This window comes from Phlebotomus papatasi, chromosome 2, assembly GCF_024763615.1.
Source record: "Phlebotomus papatasi isolate M1 chromosome 2, Ppap_2.1, whole genome shotgun sequence".
Taxonomy (NCBI): Eukaryota; Metazoa; Arthropoda; class Insecta; order Diptera; family Psychodidae; genus Phlebotomus; species Phlebotomus papatasi.
In genome coordinates, this window is record NC_077223.1 from 7,709,120 (window position 1) to 7,729,371 (window position 20,252).

The 20,252-nt window shown below is 33.8% G+C and overlaps 1 protein-coding gene across 1 annotated transcript in view; it reads left to right on the top strand.

The window, feature by feature from the left end:
- The window catches only part of LOC129803618 (uncharacterized), a 477,859-nt gene that overhangs the window by 104,208 nt on the left and 353,399 nt on the right, over positions 1-20,252 (top strand). The window contains exon 3 of the mRNA XM_055850319.1: positions 711-756. Within this exon, the coding sequence (XP_055706294.1) occupies positions 711-756 (46 nt within the window). The remainder of the gene's footprint in view (positions 1-710; positions 757-20,252) is intronic.

Genomic DNA, 20,252 nt, shown 5'->3' on the forward strand with positions numbered 1-20,252 from the left:
GTTACAATTCAAAGGAACCAATAGAAACGTTAATAAGTCAAAGATTCAGTGACATTTTCTTGCTGTTTGAGGGTAATAATTAGAAGAAGTGGGTGGCGTAAAAGTGAGAAATGGCTAATGAAAAATTACCACTTTCCTGCCATGGTTTAAATTCATTAAATATGCAAAATACTTGTTTAGATATAGCATTAAGTAAGCGAATACGGGCATTCTTCGAAGTGTTTTTTTATTTAACAACTCTTATTTATCTTCGCATTCACCTCTTATGAAGCAATTTTCCATGATGATGACCCTTTGGTAGAAATTGTGCCACTCTGTAAACGATGTAAATAACACGTATGTCTCCCGCGGGTTTTCAATTACAATTTTCGCTAAAATTTTCCCTCGAATGAATGACTAAAGCTATAGGTATTTAAATTACAAAAGCAACTTTGACGTATAAAAAGGTGAAAAGGTGCCGCCGATAGAAAATTCTCCTCTATAATTGAAATAAAAGCTCAAGTTACATTTAATTGGTGATCCTGATAGAATGAGAGTAGTGGAGATGGAAAAAAATATCAAATCTAAAGTTTTTTTCTTAATTGGAAAGAAATGCAAAATAATTTTCAATAACGTTTTCATTCAATTTTCTTTTGGCATTCCTGTATTGAAGACTAAGTTAGTTTCTGTATGAACAATTTTTTTAATAAGATTTTTTTGTGTCATTGCAGTGGAAGATTCGTTGGGGTGTCGTGACGAAGTTGTCTCCAGCAGCAGGTGAGTGATTTAATTAAAATAATAAGTAGAGCCCTATCTTTTGTGCTATATTGCGACAATTTAAAATCATACTGAATTTATCGTTCATCTTGCGGGAGATGCAAAATGAAAATTATTTTCTCGCTTGGAACAAAAACGTCATTTGTTTAAATTTGCAAGGGAAATGAGATACTGCGAAATATGGTTTTATTATTTTGGGAGGGGAGGGATTGCAGAGAAAAAATCCCCAACAAAAGTGATAATGTTTATAATACTTTTTTTTCTGCTATTCTTTGGTGAAAATTTCCTTTTTGGGATTTAACATAACCACACCAGAAACTTTGATATTAGAAGCGAGAAAAGTATATTTCTATGTCAATTTTCGTTAAGAAGCGTTCTCTGTTTCCTCTCAAAGTCGAAACTTTCTCTTACTCCTTGACCATCTTTCCTTCATCCCATTCTCCCGGGACTGGCCAAAAGGACGACAAACTATGGTAATAATAAGGAGATTTCTTCGAGGATTCTCCACCCTCTTCATCTGTCATAGCAACACTCTTAATATAAAAATAAATACATGAAAATTCACTTCAACTTCACCATACCCATTGTCTTTTCCATATCCATCCCACTTTTGCACCCTCAACTCCACAATAATCACACAGAAAATAATCCTCAAAAGCTCGAAAAGTCACGATGGAGCTCTTTTACGCTTCTTTTATAGCCGGGGTGCCAGAGAAAAAATAATACATAATACAAAATGTATATGGATGAGAATAAAAAAGTGTTTTGTACTTGTGCGAAAATCTCCAACGAGATTTTTAAGCTTCTTCCATTCCTCTCAGGCTTTGTTTTTCCTTTAGTTTACTCCCAGGAGGTGAAAAAAAAATGGTTTAGGTTTGAGAGACAATGGCAATTCTTTTTTTTTTCTTGTACTCCAAATCACCTATTCAGGATGACTTTAAACAGCTCCAAAGGAAAATAATTCCCATTTTGAATTCTTAAGGGGAAATGCTATCAATATAGACGTAAGACTAGGTTTAAATAGGTGTAATTCGATTCTAAAAAGCGATGGAACGGAAAACAAATTCTTTGCATTTCAAATTGCCACTTAAAAGAATTCAAATAAAAGAAAGAGAATGATTTCATAATAATGGGTAATAGGCATTTTTATTGCTCAGAACTATACGTTTGGCACGTCCAAAGGTATCGATTTTAAATAAACATGCTCCTCCTTTCCGCAGGAACTTTCAACACTATAATGAAGAAAACGGTCAAATATTTAAAAATGCATTTACAGTTGATAAGATCGTCTAGAAAGATCGATAGTACGGAAATAATTTTAGTTTTTATGATAACTTACCAGGTGGCGCTGGAAACCACAAAGATGATTTTAATCTGTCATTTTTTTCTCACTGCTATTCCTCGGATTATTAATTGGATAGTGATAAAAATCACGATAGGGGAAGTGCTTGGCAACTGAGAAAAATAGTTTGCAAAAGGATACCCAAATAGCAATTTGGAGTAAGATTACCGCTGGATGTATGTATTCTGGATTCCAAAAACGGGTCCTATGACGGTCGTCAGAGAGTCGAATGACGGAAAGTGGGGAATAATATGACGATAATTACGGAAGTCATTTGGCGTCATAATAACTCTGAGATTACCCGCCTACGACTAAAATAGGAGTGTCCTGTGATTAAAATGTTGTGTCGAAAAGACCTCCCAAATAGCAATTTGGAGTAAGATTACCGTTGGATGTATGTATTCTGGATTCCAAAAACGGGTCCTATGACGGTCGTCAGAGAGTCGAATGACGGAAAGTGGGGAATAATATGACGCTAATTACGGAAGTCATTTGGAGTCATAATAACTCTGAAATTACCCGCCTACGACTAAAATATGACGCCGACTTCCAGTGTACTAATAAAAATTCTTCTCTTCACTGGATATATCTGAGGGGAAATTTTACTTGTCAAATGGCAATTAGAACTATTTAGAGCTGTGAATTCGCAAAGTAATTGATATTTTCGCGTGTTTTCTCAACACTATGATAGTGTACATTGGGAGGAAAAGCTCCTTCAGTAGAGATGTGTGTTGTGATTCGAAAAAGTACAGTGTCGACAGAAGTTAAGTGAAAATTAGGCAATTTTTTCATGATAAACACACAAACATTTTTTTGCAAAATGAAATTCTGTGATTTAGGAGTTTGCTCCAGTCTCTGGAGTGTCCTGTGATTAAAATTTTGTGTCGAATAGACCTATTTAGTGAAAACTTTAAAAGATTTTTTTGTGTTGTTGCCATCCAATGGGAAAATTTTCGACATGTCGGATGGCTCATTCAGCAATAGGCGAACGGCAAAAATCTTCGCAAATGTGTGTAGTGAATTAGGGAAAAATTAGAGAAATTTACATAGAACGTAGTAGAAAACGATGGAAAATGTGAAGAATTGTTGAGAAAACATTGCCTACAGTGGTAATGCAATACAAAGTTTTGAAGTGCACTTAACGTTTTCATTCAAAGTGTGTACGTCGATTTCGTACCTATGCGCTAGAGAAGGACGCCAAATGCATTGTTTTTGGCGCGTCATTTTTTGTACGGAAAAATACCGTCATTTGGAGTCGCTTTTGTTACTGCATGGTAGAGTAAATTTTAGAACCGTAAAATAACTGTTATATTACTAATTCAATCTTAAGTAATGCTGTGACCAAAGTTCGACGCGAATATGACTAATTCTTAAGATTCCAATTAGGAGTAATTTTTTTTGACCATTTATTAACCAGTCATTTTTGAGTCAGATTAATTTTTTGCGGATTGGGGTTAAAAGTTGGTCGTCACTCCATGTAATTAACTAAAAAATTTAGTAGCCCGTTTTCCAACCAATTTTTTTTGCAAAAGAAGATAAAATTAATTTTATTTTATTAATCAATAAATAATTTATATTTCGTGTAAATGAACAGAAAAAAATTTGCAAAAATTCAATAGCACTGAGAACGTTTGTTTTTCCGCTAGATGGTACTGTTTTCTCAAACGAGTAGTGCTGGCAACTGCTTGCAATTCTCAAGCATTTTGTTGAGAAATTCAGCCAACTGAATAACAATTTATGGAAACTTTGCACACAAGTTCTAGCTAATGTTAAAATTATGTATAATAACATATGTATAAATTGTGTATGATGGGTTAGTTTCAGCAGGCATGCATGACTTTCAAAAATATAAAATTTTGCGGTAATAAATTAATTTATGGAAATTCTTCTGCATATTTTGAAATATCCAAACTGAAGGCAAACTAATTGGACTGAGTCAGCTTGAATACGGTTAATAAAACTTTAGCAAGTAAGTCTTTAAAAAATTAAATTATGAACTCTTCGGACAGTCAATTTCAAAAGAATTTCTAGGAATATTTGAACAGTCAAGTAAAATATCATTCAGATGCTTGAACTGCTTGCCTTTCTAATTTTAGCTAGTAGTAAAATATTATACTATTACGTAAGTTTAAAGAAAATATAAGGTTTTTTATTACTCCTGTAGTTGAATGCAAAATATAATAAATTAGGAGATAGCTTTTAGGCTTCGTACACACTCTAGTTTCGAACACTTCATTTTTTCCCATATTTCTTTAATAAATATGACTTAACTTTTCTCAAGAAATGTATGACTTAGCTATTAAAATATATTGCCACTTGGTTAGATGCATTATAACAATATGGAAAAAAATATAAAGTATTGGAAGCTAGAGTATGTGTGAAGCCTGAAAACCTTCCCCTACAACATCTATTTTAAGTAAAGATTTTGTTTTCCTTATAAGTATACTTTACTTATATAAAGCGTCCCAGGCATTGAGAAGTGCTCGAACTCATGACTTAGATGCTATACCTTCAAAGTATCTTTGCATCATTTACGTTTACCGGTTCTCAACCGACTTAAACCGATTTGTAAATCTCTCGTAAGCTCTTACAAAATAATTTTAAAAGTAATAAAATTGATTTTCGGACAAAAATTACTTATCGATTTGTAACCACTTCATTACTGGTTCAAAATCGATTGAAACCGGGTCAGGTTTAACGGAAATTCCAAGACCTTTCCAACTTGCCTAAATATGACCCCATTCGCCTGATAAATGCACTCTCTAGAGCCTTTTTAACATTTGACCTTGAAAAACAGTTATTAGTAATGATTCAACGGTATTTTCACACATGGTCAATTAACCGCCTGGGTGATCTCTAAAACATATCCAAATATGAAAAAAAATCTCACGACGCGTTTTCCAGAAATCCCAATAAAACATGATTTTGGATTGAGTCGACTTATCGGGGGCCCTCTTAGGTTTGAAGTCGTAATCTCTATTCGTTTGACCTCTAGAGCTGGCGACAGCCAGACGGATGGACATGAATCCCCGAGGTGTTTAAGTTTGGGAGCTCTCTGAGTGAATGAAATAAACTAGAAGCCATATCTCCTTTATGCTAAAAGATCGGGAACCGTATTAATTGGAATATTTCTTGAAATTTGCAAATTCCAACTAAAACTAAATGATGAAGGATTCAGAATTAGTGCATTGGCATTCATGAACTGGGATCATCATCATCATTATTTTTAACCTCTCATCCCTATCGGGGTCGCCGCCCATGATATCCAAATAAGCAACCTACGCTTGTCGATCCTCCGCCACTTCAGGAAGATATTTGAGTTCGATCCCAAGGCGTTCCAAGGCAAGATTCTGAATTTGATTAAGCCACCTTGTCCTAGGTCTTCCTCGAGGTCGCCGCCTCCTCACAATGGCTTGCATAGCTTTTCTGGGGAATCATTAATTAGGATTTGAAGTTAAATTCCTACACTCAGAAAAATAATCGAGTAAAACTTATTCGAATCGATGTTGAATTAACTCTTTGTCGTCGTGATTTTCGATTAACTATATTTTATAGTTGATTTTACTTCTATTTAGGTGTAATATTCGGAAGAGTTGTTTTTACTTTTTCTTCCTAAAATTTACATGACAAAAAAGTATAAATAACTCTTTTTAAGACTGAAAATAATCCGTTTTAAGAATTAAAATAACTTGTGTCAAGAGTTAAAAAATTCTTTTTCAGAGTTAAAATTACTCTTTCAAATGTTTTGCAATTTTATCTTTTTTTTTATTTTATAATTTTCTTTATTAATATTTTCTTGACCTCAAATTCCTTATGTTACGAGCGAAATATCACGTATGATGCACGCACATGTCTTCATGAAACAATGTTAGGCATATTTCTAGTTGATGTTCCACATGAGCTTTGTCACACGAAAATCTTCTTAACTGAAGTATATTCTTAAAACGAAAACACTTAAGCATATACTTCAATCGAGATGTGATATTACATCGAAAAAGAGTTATAATTACATCGATATCCGACGAATTAATTCAACTCGCACGAAGAGTTGTTTCAATACTATTTACTAAAATTTACAACGAAAAAGAGTAACAATTACATCAATATTCGTAGAGTTAATTTAACTCTGCCATAGAGTTGTTTTAACTTTTTAGGTTTTTCTTAGTGCAGGTTTTTCTTTAACCCATTCCTTACCATGGTATTATACATCATACGCAAATTGAGTGATTTTAGATAATATATTCCTGGGCAACTGATACTCGAATTACTGTCGGGAATGGATTTTTAGTAACTTTAGTTCTTCAGTTACTTGGGAAAAATAGTGCGACAGAGATGAAAATACATTTTGTTATTGTTTTCTTGCTTCGCGGAAGGTCATGCAAAATTTTTGCTCAAAATGGCGGACGGAAAATTCGACATCCCGTCGAATTTATTAAAATTGGCCTCTATCCTCTGTCCTGATTTGAATTCTGCCCCCCAATTCCGATGGCCGTCACGAAATTTATCCAGATTTTTCGGGATAGTGGTTGTGTGTGTGAAGCCTCTTCAGCTCATATTTTGTGCACTTTTGAGCAATTTATTCACATTTAAACACAGAAACACCCTTTATGAGATGAAAATTATTGTAATTTGATTTACTAAAACATTAAATTCGCGAAAAACTGGAGAAAAATCCGTGAAATTCAACGCTTGTTCAATGAGGCTGTCATTTCTCAATCATGCCATTGCTCTCGCTCGCACTCTCTCGTTCACTCTTTAATTGCGGGATATTTTCAAAATCATTTCCGTTACATAGACGGCTTCATCAAATCACTCAAATTTTAATTTCTTTGTTACAAGTGTGGTCCAAGGCAACAAAATAATTTTTTTAAATGATTTTTCCATATGAATTTATTAATGCCTTGGGTATTTAATAAACAATTTCGTTATGAACTATAATACCCAAAGTTTTTTTTCTAAAACACAGTGCAATAAAATGAAATCCTTTCTTGTGGGGGATGCAAGTGGATGAGTACTTTTGTTTTCCTTTTGGTGTTTCATGAACATGTTCTCCCAAGACATTTATGGAGGAATATCACGTCAAATTTCTGAAATATCTTTAGGTAAAAATTCTCAAGAAATTAATAAACTTGCTTGTTTAAACTCGTATTTATCTCAATAATTGTACATTACAGAACGTTGGTGTCCAGAATCCAGAAATGATTTTTGCAGGAGAATTCAAGGAAAAATTCCCTAGAACAAATTAATTTCCTATCATTTAATTTTTCCTGTAATTTTCTCGATTTTTCTCATAAATCCTTGAATATTCTTCAAACTTATAAATAAGGCTGTATAGGACAACTTGTGTGCTTCGCGAAAATATTTCCTTGAAGAAAGAGCTGGGGCCACTGAATATCATAGGATGGGAAGGAAGAGGTAATGTTAACATCATCGTAAAACTTGAACAAAATAATCTATTAAAATATGAACATTTTGTCTTTGGATTATAAATCTTTTCTTCCTAGAGATTTGGGTGCCCTGCGCAGCGCACCTTCTTCATTGGTCGAAAATGTCAGGTTTCTGGGGATTTGTCTTTCTTAGGGCCAAAGGGATATCTTCATTGGGTACATGCGGTACATGGGTCCTGAATCACACACTCCACGAACAATTTTACAGCGTTATTTTACTTTTTACAAATAAGTTACTAAATGAGTTAAGCAAAACTTACTTAGTAGCCAAGAAAGATTTTTATTTCATTTTGTTTAACTTGTGTAGTAACTAGTAATCTTATTTGTAAAAAGTAAAATATCGCTGTAAAATTGTTCGTGAAGTGTGTGACTCAGAACCCATGTACCCAATGAAGACATCCCTTTGGCCCCCAAGAAAGACAGAATCCCAGAAACCTGACATTTTCGACCCGCGAAGAAGGTCCGCAGGGAACCGAAAAACCTCTAAGAAGAAATGTTTTTTCTTTTATTCTGGGCTGAAATGCTCCATTCAACGACCATCAGATTATTGTTGTTAATAAATTGTCACACCGGTCCCTTACCCTTAAGTTCTCCGTGTTTATGATCTTCAGAGAACTTAGCTCTTTTTTCGAGAATATTTTCGTGAAAAAGACAAGTAGTCTTGCGCAATCCTTTTCGGGGATTCGAAGGATATTCAGGGAATTATGAAGAAAATGAAGAAAATTATAGAAAAAATTAAAATTAAAAATTAATTAGTTTAAAAATGTAGTTCTAGGAAAATCTTCTTTGAATTTTTTTTGACAAATCGTTTCTGGACAACACCATCCTACTCGTTATTGAAATAACATGCATTTCATGAAATACTTTTACCCATTTCTTGAGAATTTTCACATTAAGATATTTTAGAATGTTGAAGTGATGGACCATAAGTATCTTTGTGGGTTCTGGAGACACCAAGAAACCCCAAAGTATTCATCGATAATTATTTCAATTTTTCCTCGTGGACATTAAATTTATGTATTTATATATTACATAAAATTAATAGAACCAATTTTAACAAAAAAATTTTGAGCACTAAATCGTGAAATTTTCACTTAAAATGCATCTATTTTGCCATCTCACGACCTCCAGGAGCTCGTGAGATAAAATTCGCGGGATATTCAAAATAACAGCCATTATTTCGCTTTTTGTGCACTACTACACATGCCATCCCTCTGAAAGCGCCACACTCTTTATCCGTGCCCACTCATACAGAGTGAAGACTCTGTGTATGATGTATATTTCTATTTCGCAAAATCGGGAAAATTTTGGCGGGATAGCAATGTGACGGCGTCAGAATTGCATCACTGGTTGCCAATTTGTTTTCTTGAATAGTTACTCTATCTAAAGCAATAGAGTTTGTAATGAATTAATGCACAGAATTTAAATTCAGTGACCGTTGAGACGTGTGTTTGAGGGCGAATCCCACCGCCCCCATAATAGATAAAATTTATTTCTTTTCAAAAAATTCATCTATTAATCTGTAGGAAACTAATTCCAAAATATGAACATTCTATCTCAAGTATTTCTGGTACATTGACTGAATGGGTTAATAGGTTATAACGATAATTTTGTTTTGAAGTTCCCGTAGTAGCTCTTAAGTCCCTTAAGAATGGACACACCTACGGGCCTACGGCCTAAACCATTTTTTCCACCAAACCAAAATTTCCATCAGTTTCCAACTGAGCCGTCTATCGGCTTTAACCATAAATCTGTCTAGGGCATTAATGAAGGATCCAAGAGTACTATAAGCAGATTATAAGAATTTTAATTCTGTAAAGCGTTTCTTAGACAATTCTAACAGTGCATTCAGAACAAAAGTTGCCCCTTGAAAAATTCTTTTGACTTAATTTTCTCGATTTTCTTCAACTAAATAAAATGTGTACAGAGAAATCTCAGCTGGGTCTCAAGTAGTGTGAAATTTTCCGCAGTATCAATATTCTAGACGCCTTTTTTTGTGCTCTAGCCACCACCCAATGGATTGGTGCAAAGACAACTTTTCACGAGATGGAACAAAAGAAAAGGCAGCAGCATCAGAGGGAAAATCCTCTCAATGCAGAGCATCAACAATACTTTTCTTCAATAGCCCCAAACACGATAGGAGAATCCGAAACTTTAACTCCACTTATCGTAAATCTGATGATATCTGGATTAGTGAGCAATAATATATTTTATTGGATTAAAGTAAAAGGAAATACGAGGACATTAGGGCTGGGATTCTTCCTGTGGGTGGTCCACCAGCAGGAAATGCATTTTCCCACACCCAATTTCACCCTAAAGCCTTTTTCCTCTTCAGCACGGGATGTAAGACGAGATGGGAACTCTCTTCGCATGAACTCCAACGAGAACAATATGTGTGTTCCTTTTGGACAAGAAGAAGCACAACAACAACAACAACAAAAAGTAGAAAAGCAGATCGTTTCTCAAAACCTTTTCCATATACACAAAGTTGGGATAGCATTATAAGAAGAAAGGATTGTCGGGTGTGAATTGTTGTGTAGACTCTTAGAAAATAATAACAATAATCGTTATAGCAATAAGTGTGAAACATATACATGGGTAGAGTGTGGAAAATTGTCTCTGTTGAATTTTATTCCACGGATTATATCTTTTCCTTTTTCACAAGAATACACTACAATGACATTTATCGCTCCACCGAATACCGCTCCTGCTCCTTCTTACCAAAAACTTTCCTCAGCGGCTTTCCGTACGGTTCTACAGGAAATTCCATCACAGAATCTAAATTAATCATTTAAGACAAAATTACATTTCAGACAGTAGGAAAATGATTAATTTCCTTGATTGCGAATCTTGGAGAAATACCCCCGAAATAAAAAAGGAATAGAATAATATTAAGTCTCTCCAAATCGATTTACATTATTCCTTTGGAGGGTGAAGAATTTTTATTGCGTGATAAGAAGCCACTTGAGAAGGTTTCCCGGGAAAAACTTTCACCATCTCAATCCCCTATAATTTAAGGCTGCACCCTCTAAAGAACAAAAATTTTCACAGTATACACCGTCTTTAAAGTATTATGTTCCAACCCCTGATTTGCACCTCTTTCGAACATCCCATGTTAAGTCTTTTATGTGTGCATTTCTTATAGGTTCTCCATCACCCAAACTCCCCCAAAAACTCCTATGGTACACTGCTTCTCCAGTCTTTAGTACTTTTGCTGAGAATAGAGGTTTCTGTGGCGATATTTTCGGCTAACACAATTAATTCTTCCCCGTCAGCGAGGCTTAATCGGATAAAATGGGAATCAATGAATTTTCTAATGGCTCCTGCCGCATTCTCTAATTAAAATATACATCACCCTGAGAGGCTGCTCTCTATTTTATCCTTTCCACTCTCCCAAGACTCCTGTGCACAACTTCCAGCATTTGGATTAATTTGTGGCTCAATGAATGGAAGATTTATTATTTTGTGCTATTTTCAGTGTCCAATAAGGTGTATATCAAGCTTACAAATTAAATTGGCATTTCTAGATGTGTTCTATGCCATTAGACTGATACTCTAGAAAAAAAAGTTTGAAGTAAAATTTAGGCCCTGTCATCTCTGATGGATGTTAATAAAAATTAACCCTATGAGAGTCGCGGATTTAGGACACTCAGGTTAGAAATCTACGCATATCGATTCAAAGACATTCCTAGGCAAGATAGATTGATAAATGTATTCATCAACTATGTTTTAGAAGCACAATTTCATTTTTATGAGAGACAGTTTTCAATGTCCACCGCCGTCTTAGCATTGGTAACCAAACTCCAATAAAATAAAATAAATAGGGGAAGACTTTGAGGCTTCGAACATATAGATAGATAGATCGCAAATGGAGTTACGTGAGTTAGTGGATGATCAGACACCTAGGCTCTTTTGAACCCCTTTGTCTATCTGTTCAACTCAACTCCAAAACAGTTTAAAATAACAATAATAATTTTAAAGGAAGAGATCTCCAACTTTTACCACTCTGAGATATTCTTCAATTAGCATTTATAAAGTATTATTTTTTAAACAAAATCTGTGGCTTAAAAAAATATTGAAAGATGTTGGATAAATATTATTTGTTCAATTTCTTCTGAAAATATCACTCAATCACACCTTTGGTTCTGAACCAGTAGCAATGTAATCAAACAATTAGTTTTTGCAAAGTAGATTAGTAAATGTATTCAAGATTTCGGTTTTTTATTTTAAACTTTCAATATTAATTCGTAATAATTTAAAAGAAATCTCACGTTTAATAACATGGTAAAAAAATACTCCCTCCGTTCCGAAATAAGTCGTACGTTTGGCGAAGAATTAGGGATTAGGGAATGGTTTCAGAGAATGTTTTTGTTACTTGCATATATCTTATGTATGAACTATCCTCCATGTTCAGGAATAATATGGGAATCCTATCACGATGGTAAGTTGAGGAATCGATATGTTGAAGTTGTCCATTTTTCGCGTTTTTTTTTTTCAAAGAGCTCCAGTAGATAGTTAATTACTACAAGATGGACTGTGATTAACATTACAGGCTAGAATTTGTTCTAAATTTTTAGTATGCACAAGTAGAACTCAACAGTTATTATCGATATGACTTTTTTTATATATCAAATTTTGCAGAATGTGCAATAAAAAGAACATCCTTTTTTATGTACTCGAATATCTGAATGCAAAATGGTGAGGAATAGAGACTTGGGACCTTTAGCGGACCCCCCATAAGTTGACCCTGGGACCATTTATATATTTCTCTAAAACATATTCAGAATTGGAAAAAAAATCGGACGACGTGTTTTCGAGCAATCCCAAAAAACATGATTTTGGAGGGGAAGGGGAGGGGTGGGGGCAAAATAAAGGAGATATTAATGGTCCCAGGGTGAGCTTATGGGGGGGTCCCCCGAAGGTTCCAAGTCTGTATCTCCTGCCATTCTGAACCTATTTTAGATTGAAAATAAAACGCCAAAAATAAGACATTTTTAAGACATTCGTTCCTCAATATAACATCAAGACTGAAACTCAATTATCAATAGTTCTTTACAAGAAATAATTTTTGATACACAAAATATTTACCAACAAACTTTCCCTTAATCCCAATTTTACCCAAACGTATGACTTATTTCGGAACAAGAATTTTTCCCAATTTTTCCCAAACGTACGACTTATTTCGCAACGGAGGGAGTATTAAAGTCATTTCTTTAATCTTCAATATTTAACAGAGATTGAATTATTTATTTTTGGTCATTTTCTTATTCTACTTCTTCACGGAATCTTACAATCCAGACATGGAGAAAGATGTTACCATCCTCATGTTCCACAGTCTCATTGACCCAACACTTGCTTGTGCTTGTAAACTACCAGCCGGATTCTTAAGCTGTCTTCAGACTAGAGGTTTAGCTTAGTTCCCGAAGGTTTCAAAATCCTAAATAGCGAGAAATTTTATTGCTTTTGAGAACCCTATAGGAAACATGTCTTTAATAATCCACTCCTAAGTAAATTATTTCCAAAAAATCGTAATTGATAAGAATTAGAGCAGTTAGGCCATATGACTAAGTCTTAGATCTGAAGCCCGGTATTAGAATGGATGGAGTGATAGGGAATGGGTTTTTTTTAAGCAAGCAGTCACACCTTCTAGCAAGAGCCAGATTCTCCCGAGAGACCCATGTCCACATGTCCTTCTTCTCTGACATTAGACCGGACTGATACACTATAGGGCCAGGAACGGATTTGAATAGTAACATTTCTAACAGCCAGGTTTTTGCAAAAACCTCCAAAAATTCGGGTTTAAAGCGGTCAAGCGGTCATTATGTCCAGGGTAATTTTGATACTCACTCTCGGTCAAATCCAAAATAGCCACTCTTCAGGTTTCCGTGTTCGGTATCATCAATCTGTTCTCCAGTTGCAAGAGATAGAAATTGAGAAAAACGTTTTCTTGATCCAATCAAACGTAGGATCATCACCACATACCACACAATACCCATTCCTCCACAGGTAATTTTACCGATTATTGACGGCTTACAAACAATCTTGCCTCCCAAAATCCTTTCTTAAAATATTAAAAGATTGGACACGGCGTCCTTCATCATCATTTTTAACTGCTTATCCATCCAATGTCATGTGACAAATTCTTGTGGAAAAGTTCAGGACCAGGATCCAGTAAAGGTATAATGGCCATTGCAAATAGCTTCATGGAGCTTTCAGTGATTGATATGAGTAGGATTTACAATTAGTTCTTCCGAATTTACCACATAAAATAATTTACATTTTTCATATGACATTATCATACTGTTACAGAATTCCCCTACTGCATACCGATAATTTGACAGAATGAACAAAAGCTCAGCCTTCTTTATCACGCTTCTGGTAAGATCCCTTATTACTGCAGAAGTATGACCCATGTGTACAAACACAAAATATAATTTATCTATCAAATGCTTATTGTACGAAATCATTTTCATGGAGATAAGAGATAAGTTTTTACTAAAAAGGGGTGGCAAAACGTCCCATGTTGTCTTATATGCTCGAATTTGTGATTTAGGGTCTGTTCCCTTAAAAGAACTTTCGCCACTTTCCCAATCAATTAGAATCGATTTATTAAGCACTCAAAAAGTCGCTTAAGAAAATTGAGAAAGATACATATGAATTTCGAAAACAATTATATATCGATTCATTACTGGTTGAAAACCGATTGCAACCAGTTCAGACTTATTTGAATTTCCAAGACCTTTCGAACGAATCTAAATATGGCCCATTCGGTTGATAAATTCGCATTCTAGAGCCTTTTTTATCTCTGAACTTAAAAAACTATTAAGATAGGAATAAATTCTATGATATTTTTCGTATATGGACGAAGGTTTCACGTTTCTATCTTTAACCGTTTGGCCTTTAGACGGACAGACGAACGAACAAACTGCATAACGTCCCGTTCCAGAAATCGTCTTAAATGTAAAAAAAATGTAATTAAGAAATTAAAGTGTTTTGATTGCATTAAAATAATCCAACAAATTCAGAGCATATTCCTTAATTGGTAACTTCAATAATACTCTGCTATTTTTAAGTCATCTTCCTTTAATGCATGATTATTTCCCACAAAAGGAAGTGCTCATCGGAATAAAAATAAAAAAATTGACGATCATGCTAGAAGCATAAAACAGAGATGTATTCCTATGATTACGTTACATAAAATTCATGTGAAAACATTTGGATACTCCATGTATACACAATTCAAAAAGCATCGTATTGCAATTTATGGCAATCATCCCGATATAGTAAAATCCAACAACAAAATGCCCCAAACATAAAATGTTAGGATGAAAGGTCATATAAAATATTACTGTATGCAAATATTACCTATTTCAGCCACAAATGGAAAAAAAAGTCAAGAAATTATTATTTGTATTTCGCATGTGAAATTGAAAAATCCATGAAATCACTTTAATTACCATCCGTACTGGGTAATTCCATTGGGTTTTATTGTATTTTTGAATTTACTGTCGAACAATCCTCTAGCTATTTCCTTCCCATCGTGAAAAATCAAGGACTTTAATGTATTCAATGGGGGTAATGTTGGGGAATTTTAATTAAAAAAAAAACTTCCACACTAAATGGCCAATTAATCTCTCACATTTTAGTGAAATTATTAAAAAAAAGTCTTTTTGGAGCAAAACGCAAAAGGGGTAGTTACTACCGGTTAATGACAATTATTGACCACAAACTGCCACTGGATTTTCAAAAAAAAAAAAAAAAAAAAAAAACAATGCTAAAAGTCGCTCCCCTCTTATGCATAAAATACAAATACATTCTCCTGATTTATAGGATATTTTTGCAAATTTAGGGGAGTTGATGTAGAACCTCAGAAAATTGACAAACATTATATACACAGAAAAAAAAATACTTATTTCGTAGAATTGTTTTTAAATGTTTGTGAATTTCTATTGGGGATTTACAAAGTTCGTGGAAGTTTGTACTTTTTACAAACTTTGTTTGTAGCATGATAACTTGACCAACATTTTTTTGTTCTTTTACGAATATTTGTTAGAATATTTTTATTTGTATCAAAACTTTACGAACAAATGACAAAATTTTACGAACCTTTTTCTCTGTGTTTACGAACATTTTTCTCTGTGTTCACAAACATTTTTCTCTGTGTTTACGAACATTTACGAACAAAGAGAACCAACAAACGAATGAATAATTTTACGAACAAATGTTAGTAAAAAAAAAAAAGTGTTTGTCAAGTGATCATGTTGCGAATAGTGTTTGTGAAAAGGTACAAACTTTTCAGAGCGCTATACGATTAACGAGCACTTCATGAGTCGCGACTGAGAATTTAAAAACACACAAAAAAAATTTCGTTATTACAAACAGTTTGTAAATGTTTGTAACTTCCCACTAGAATCTTACAAAATGCTCGTAAATCATTATAATCCACAAAAAAGTTGTGAAAATTTATACTTTTCTCACAAACATTGTTCGTGAGATGATCATTTGACGAGCATTTTTTGTACTTTCACAAACATTTATTCGTAAATGTTTGTAAACATACAAAAAAAATTTATAATGCCCAACGCACAATAACTTTTGGTTGTAAACATGTTTTCAAAATTTCCTATGAGAGGAAACGAGATAACTAGATTTCTGTTTCATTCGCTTTCGTTGAAATGTCAAAAATATGTTTACAAAACAAAAGTTATTGTGCGTTGTGCATAAGATTTTGTCATTTGTTCGTAAATATTTGTCAAATAAACAAGCATTTCCGTACAAATGTTTGTAAAAGTATAAAAACTTCTCGTCAAATGATCATCTTACGAACAATGTTTGTGAAAAAGTACAAACTTTTACAAACTCGTTTATGGGTTATACGGTTTACGAACATTTTGCAAATCTCCAGTAGCAATTCACAAACATTTACAAACAATTTTACAAATTGTTTTTTTTCTGTGTAGAAGAAAATTGAGGATTTGTACACGAAAATATCATTGGAGGGTATCCAATTGGATTTGTCTTTCATTCTGCAGAAAATATTCTATTTAATATTTAATGAAACCTCTCTGAGTTTCAGCCCTTTTTTCCCCGTAAACTGGCATAAACCAAATGCAAATAAAGCACACAATGGCGCCATAAATATATCTCCTAGAATACCATTCTTTGAAGGGAGTGCCAGGGCAGATTTCTATGCAATATTATATATTTTTCATCCACATACCACTCTTGTATTCTCCTGAAATTGCTTAATTAAAGACTTAGCCTCAGGGATAGTGCGAGAGGGTAGTTTTTTCTCTAAATTAAATTTTCATGTATTTTCGAATAGGAAAAGTGCACACATTGCTTCTAATCACGCGTGCATATTCCAAAGGAAAGTATACTAGGGGAAAAATCAATTTCCACCCAATTAATAATTTAGGTTTTCTGCTTTTCTTTTTTCGGCATGAAAAAAAGGGGAGAAGTATAGAGTAGATAGCCAAAATTCCGCATTATTTAGTTGTTTGTGCAATGCGGTTTTTTGCACGATAACTAAAGAAAACTATGCACTGTTTTCCATTTGATACATAGGGTAAAGGCTCATAATTTTGGACAGTCTGCTTATAAGCATCGATGTTCCAAGTTTGAAGTGTGATATTTTCAATACTAATTGATTTTTTTGTTACTCTCTTTTCCGAATTGTTGTTTAGAAACTTGTCTAGCTATTTGTACTAAAATTAGTTTTAATACGTTTAGAAATGAATTGATATGTAGAGGTGAATTTGACTCGAATTTTGGACAACTTGGTTATTAATTTGGACAACTTGGCTGTAAATTTGGACAGCTAATCCGCCTCAACAGGACGCCCATTGTTCTTCATTTCATCAACCAATCTTACCAAATCCTCTTCCTGTTCATGTAAGGGAAACGTAGAATGTCACAAGAAGCCCGGAAACTTTCCATATCATTCATTAAAGTGAGTTGACTTCGGTACTCCAAGTAGGTGCGGATTAGCGCATTCCTTGACCTTGCCGGGAGCCTTTCAAGGCTTTTTTCACTACAGCTCTTTCGTAGAGATAATGCTCCTTTGTTTCTCTAGGCATTTGTCCAATCTAGTCATCACAAAAGATGAAACTTCACGAAAATTCGTGAGAAAAACACCTGTCCAAAATAAGAACCATCACCTCACTGGTAAATGTCTTAAAACATTTCCCATTTTTCACACGAAAAATCTAGTTCACAAGGCAAATCTCACTTCAGATCAAATGTACAAATCACCACTAACGTTAATCAACGCAATATTCAATGAATATTCAATAATATCACTCAAAAAAAAGCGAAGAAACATTGTTAGTCCTTCATCACAGCTAAATAAGACTGAAGTAAATACAAAGGTCTGTCATATTTCTCGTAAGTAATTGCTCACACTGAACTTTCAACAATGCAATTTTAACTCAAATCATATTCAAAATTTAACGTTTTTAGTTTTAAAATCTTCCAAAAAGAACAAATATTTAGATATAATTCATTATTCATCAAATATTGGAATAAAAATCCATCATTTTAATCAATTTATTTTTAGTGTCCAATTTTACCCTCAGTGTCCAAAATAAGACACTGGACAAAATTATGAGCCTTTCCCCTAATTTAAAAAAGTTTTCAAAAATTGCAAAATTCAATTTAAGGTATAGTGCCCTCAGGTCGACCGGTTCCTCAATTCGATCGGTAAAGTTATTTATTCAATTTATTTATATTTGCACTAATATTTGTCGTATGATCTCATATTAATAGATCAATTATTCCATTAATAAATACGAATCAGTGACCATTTTATAGGAATTCACAATTAAAACATTTAAATACTGATCACCGGTCGAGTTGAGAACACCGGCCGAGTAAGAGCACTTTACCTTACGATGAAAAAAATATGAATTGCGATTTAGAGAACTATAATTTTTCAAATAACTTTCTGAATTTAAAAGAGATCAGAATACCAGAAAGCCTTCAATCGTAAAAAGCGTTCACTTTATGCAAAAGCGTTTTTATGAAAAAACACCACCGTTTTGTTGGATAAAATAAACTACTTGTGTTTAAAGTTTCAACGTTTCAACATAACCAAGGGGCAATTAACTTACCATTCTAATACCCCAACATAAATTAATAAATGGCGGGCATTATGGATTAAACCTCACCCTAAATCCAGCTCTTTAAGCAAGCTATCATTCTCTTCTCTAATGGCTATACCTGCAAAATCTGAACAAAACTGAAATAAAATAAATCACGAATACATAAAACACGCTAAGCAAAGTCTCAATGCAATTTCAAATGATTTTATTTGCTAAATTAACACACTTTTAAAAGGGTTATCGCCACTTAATTGGGCAATATAATGAATAATTACGACTAAATTTTATGTTTCTTAGATCAAAATTGAGAAATAAAATACTTTTTATTACTGATTCTGCCCTCAAATACTAAAATTATAAGATTTTATTTTGAAAAGTAAAGTACAATTTTGATATATCGCGAAGACTGGGAGACAATTTAGAATGTTCAAGGGGTGAATAAGTGGCTCTCAGAGTACACCGTTAGCGGCGATTGGGAAAATTGTCCTAATCTGGGGCTAAAAATCGATAGATCGGCACTATTTTGCTAAGTAATCAACAGATCGGTAGAAATGGCCAGAAAGCGACAGATCGGCATGTTCATAAGCAGAAAACGGCAAATCGGCACGATTTTAGCGATGAATCGGCAGATTTTAATGTCGGTTTGCATTTGCACTTATGGAGTATATCATTCCTTTAAACTTGTTTTGCTTCATAAATTTCCTACGTACAATTCGAGTGGTAAGTGTTAATGTACTGTACTGGATACACTTATCTTTTAGACGTGTAACTCGTGCGAAATCGGAAAATCATCATTTTTACAAAAAAAAACGACAGATCGGTACTTAAGTGAACTGTGAGCGGCACAGTTATCTACTCCTTAAGAACATTGCAGAAAAATGTGTTAACTTTTTGAAATGTGTGGAAGATTTTAAATACAGTAGAACCCCGCTATAGGCCATCGCTCTATAGTCCACAATTTATCGACCGTTGATTTCAAAACACTGATTTTAAGTTAGGTTATGTTTTTTAGTACGCGATATAAAATGTTATCATAATTATTTTTATATTTTTGGCAAACTTTAATGAGTAGTTGTGATAATTGTGATCCATAATGAAGAGAGCGAGGACAAGTACCACAATCGCAAAGAAAGTGGATGCCGTCGAGCAATTTCAATACTAAAAGTCGTTGACAATTTTAAAAAATGACATGGGCTATAGTGCGACCCAAGTGTCAAATCTGGAACCAAATATGGCGTATAGCGAGGCTCTACTGTATAGATTTCACAATAAATTTCTAAGGTTCTATTTTAGAAGACTTTTGTAGGGAGAAGTGGGGCATCAGTGAATTGGGGCACAATTTTAACTGGAACTGGTCATTACCATGGTATAATTCAGATCCATAGACCAATTGTGGAGCTAGATTACAATGATATGGCTCAGTTTCATTTAAAAAATAGGAGCTACACTGAGAAAAAAAGAGGGTGCGATTAACATTTTTTCCTCATAAATTTAACACTTTTTAGGTGTAAAAATATATTAACATTTTTTAATGTTAATTTTACACCCTATTAAGGGTAAAATTAACATGAAAAAGTGTACCTTTAACCCCTAATACACCTAAAA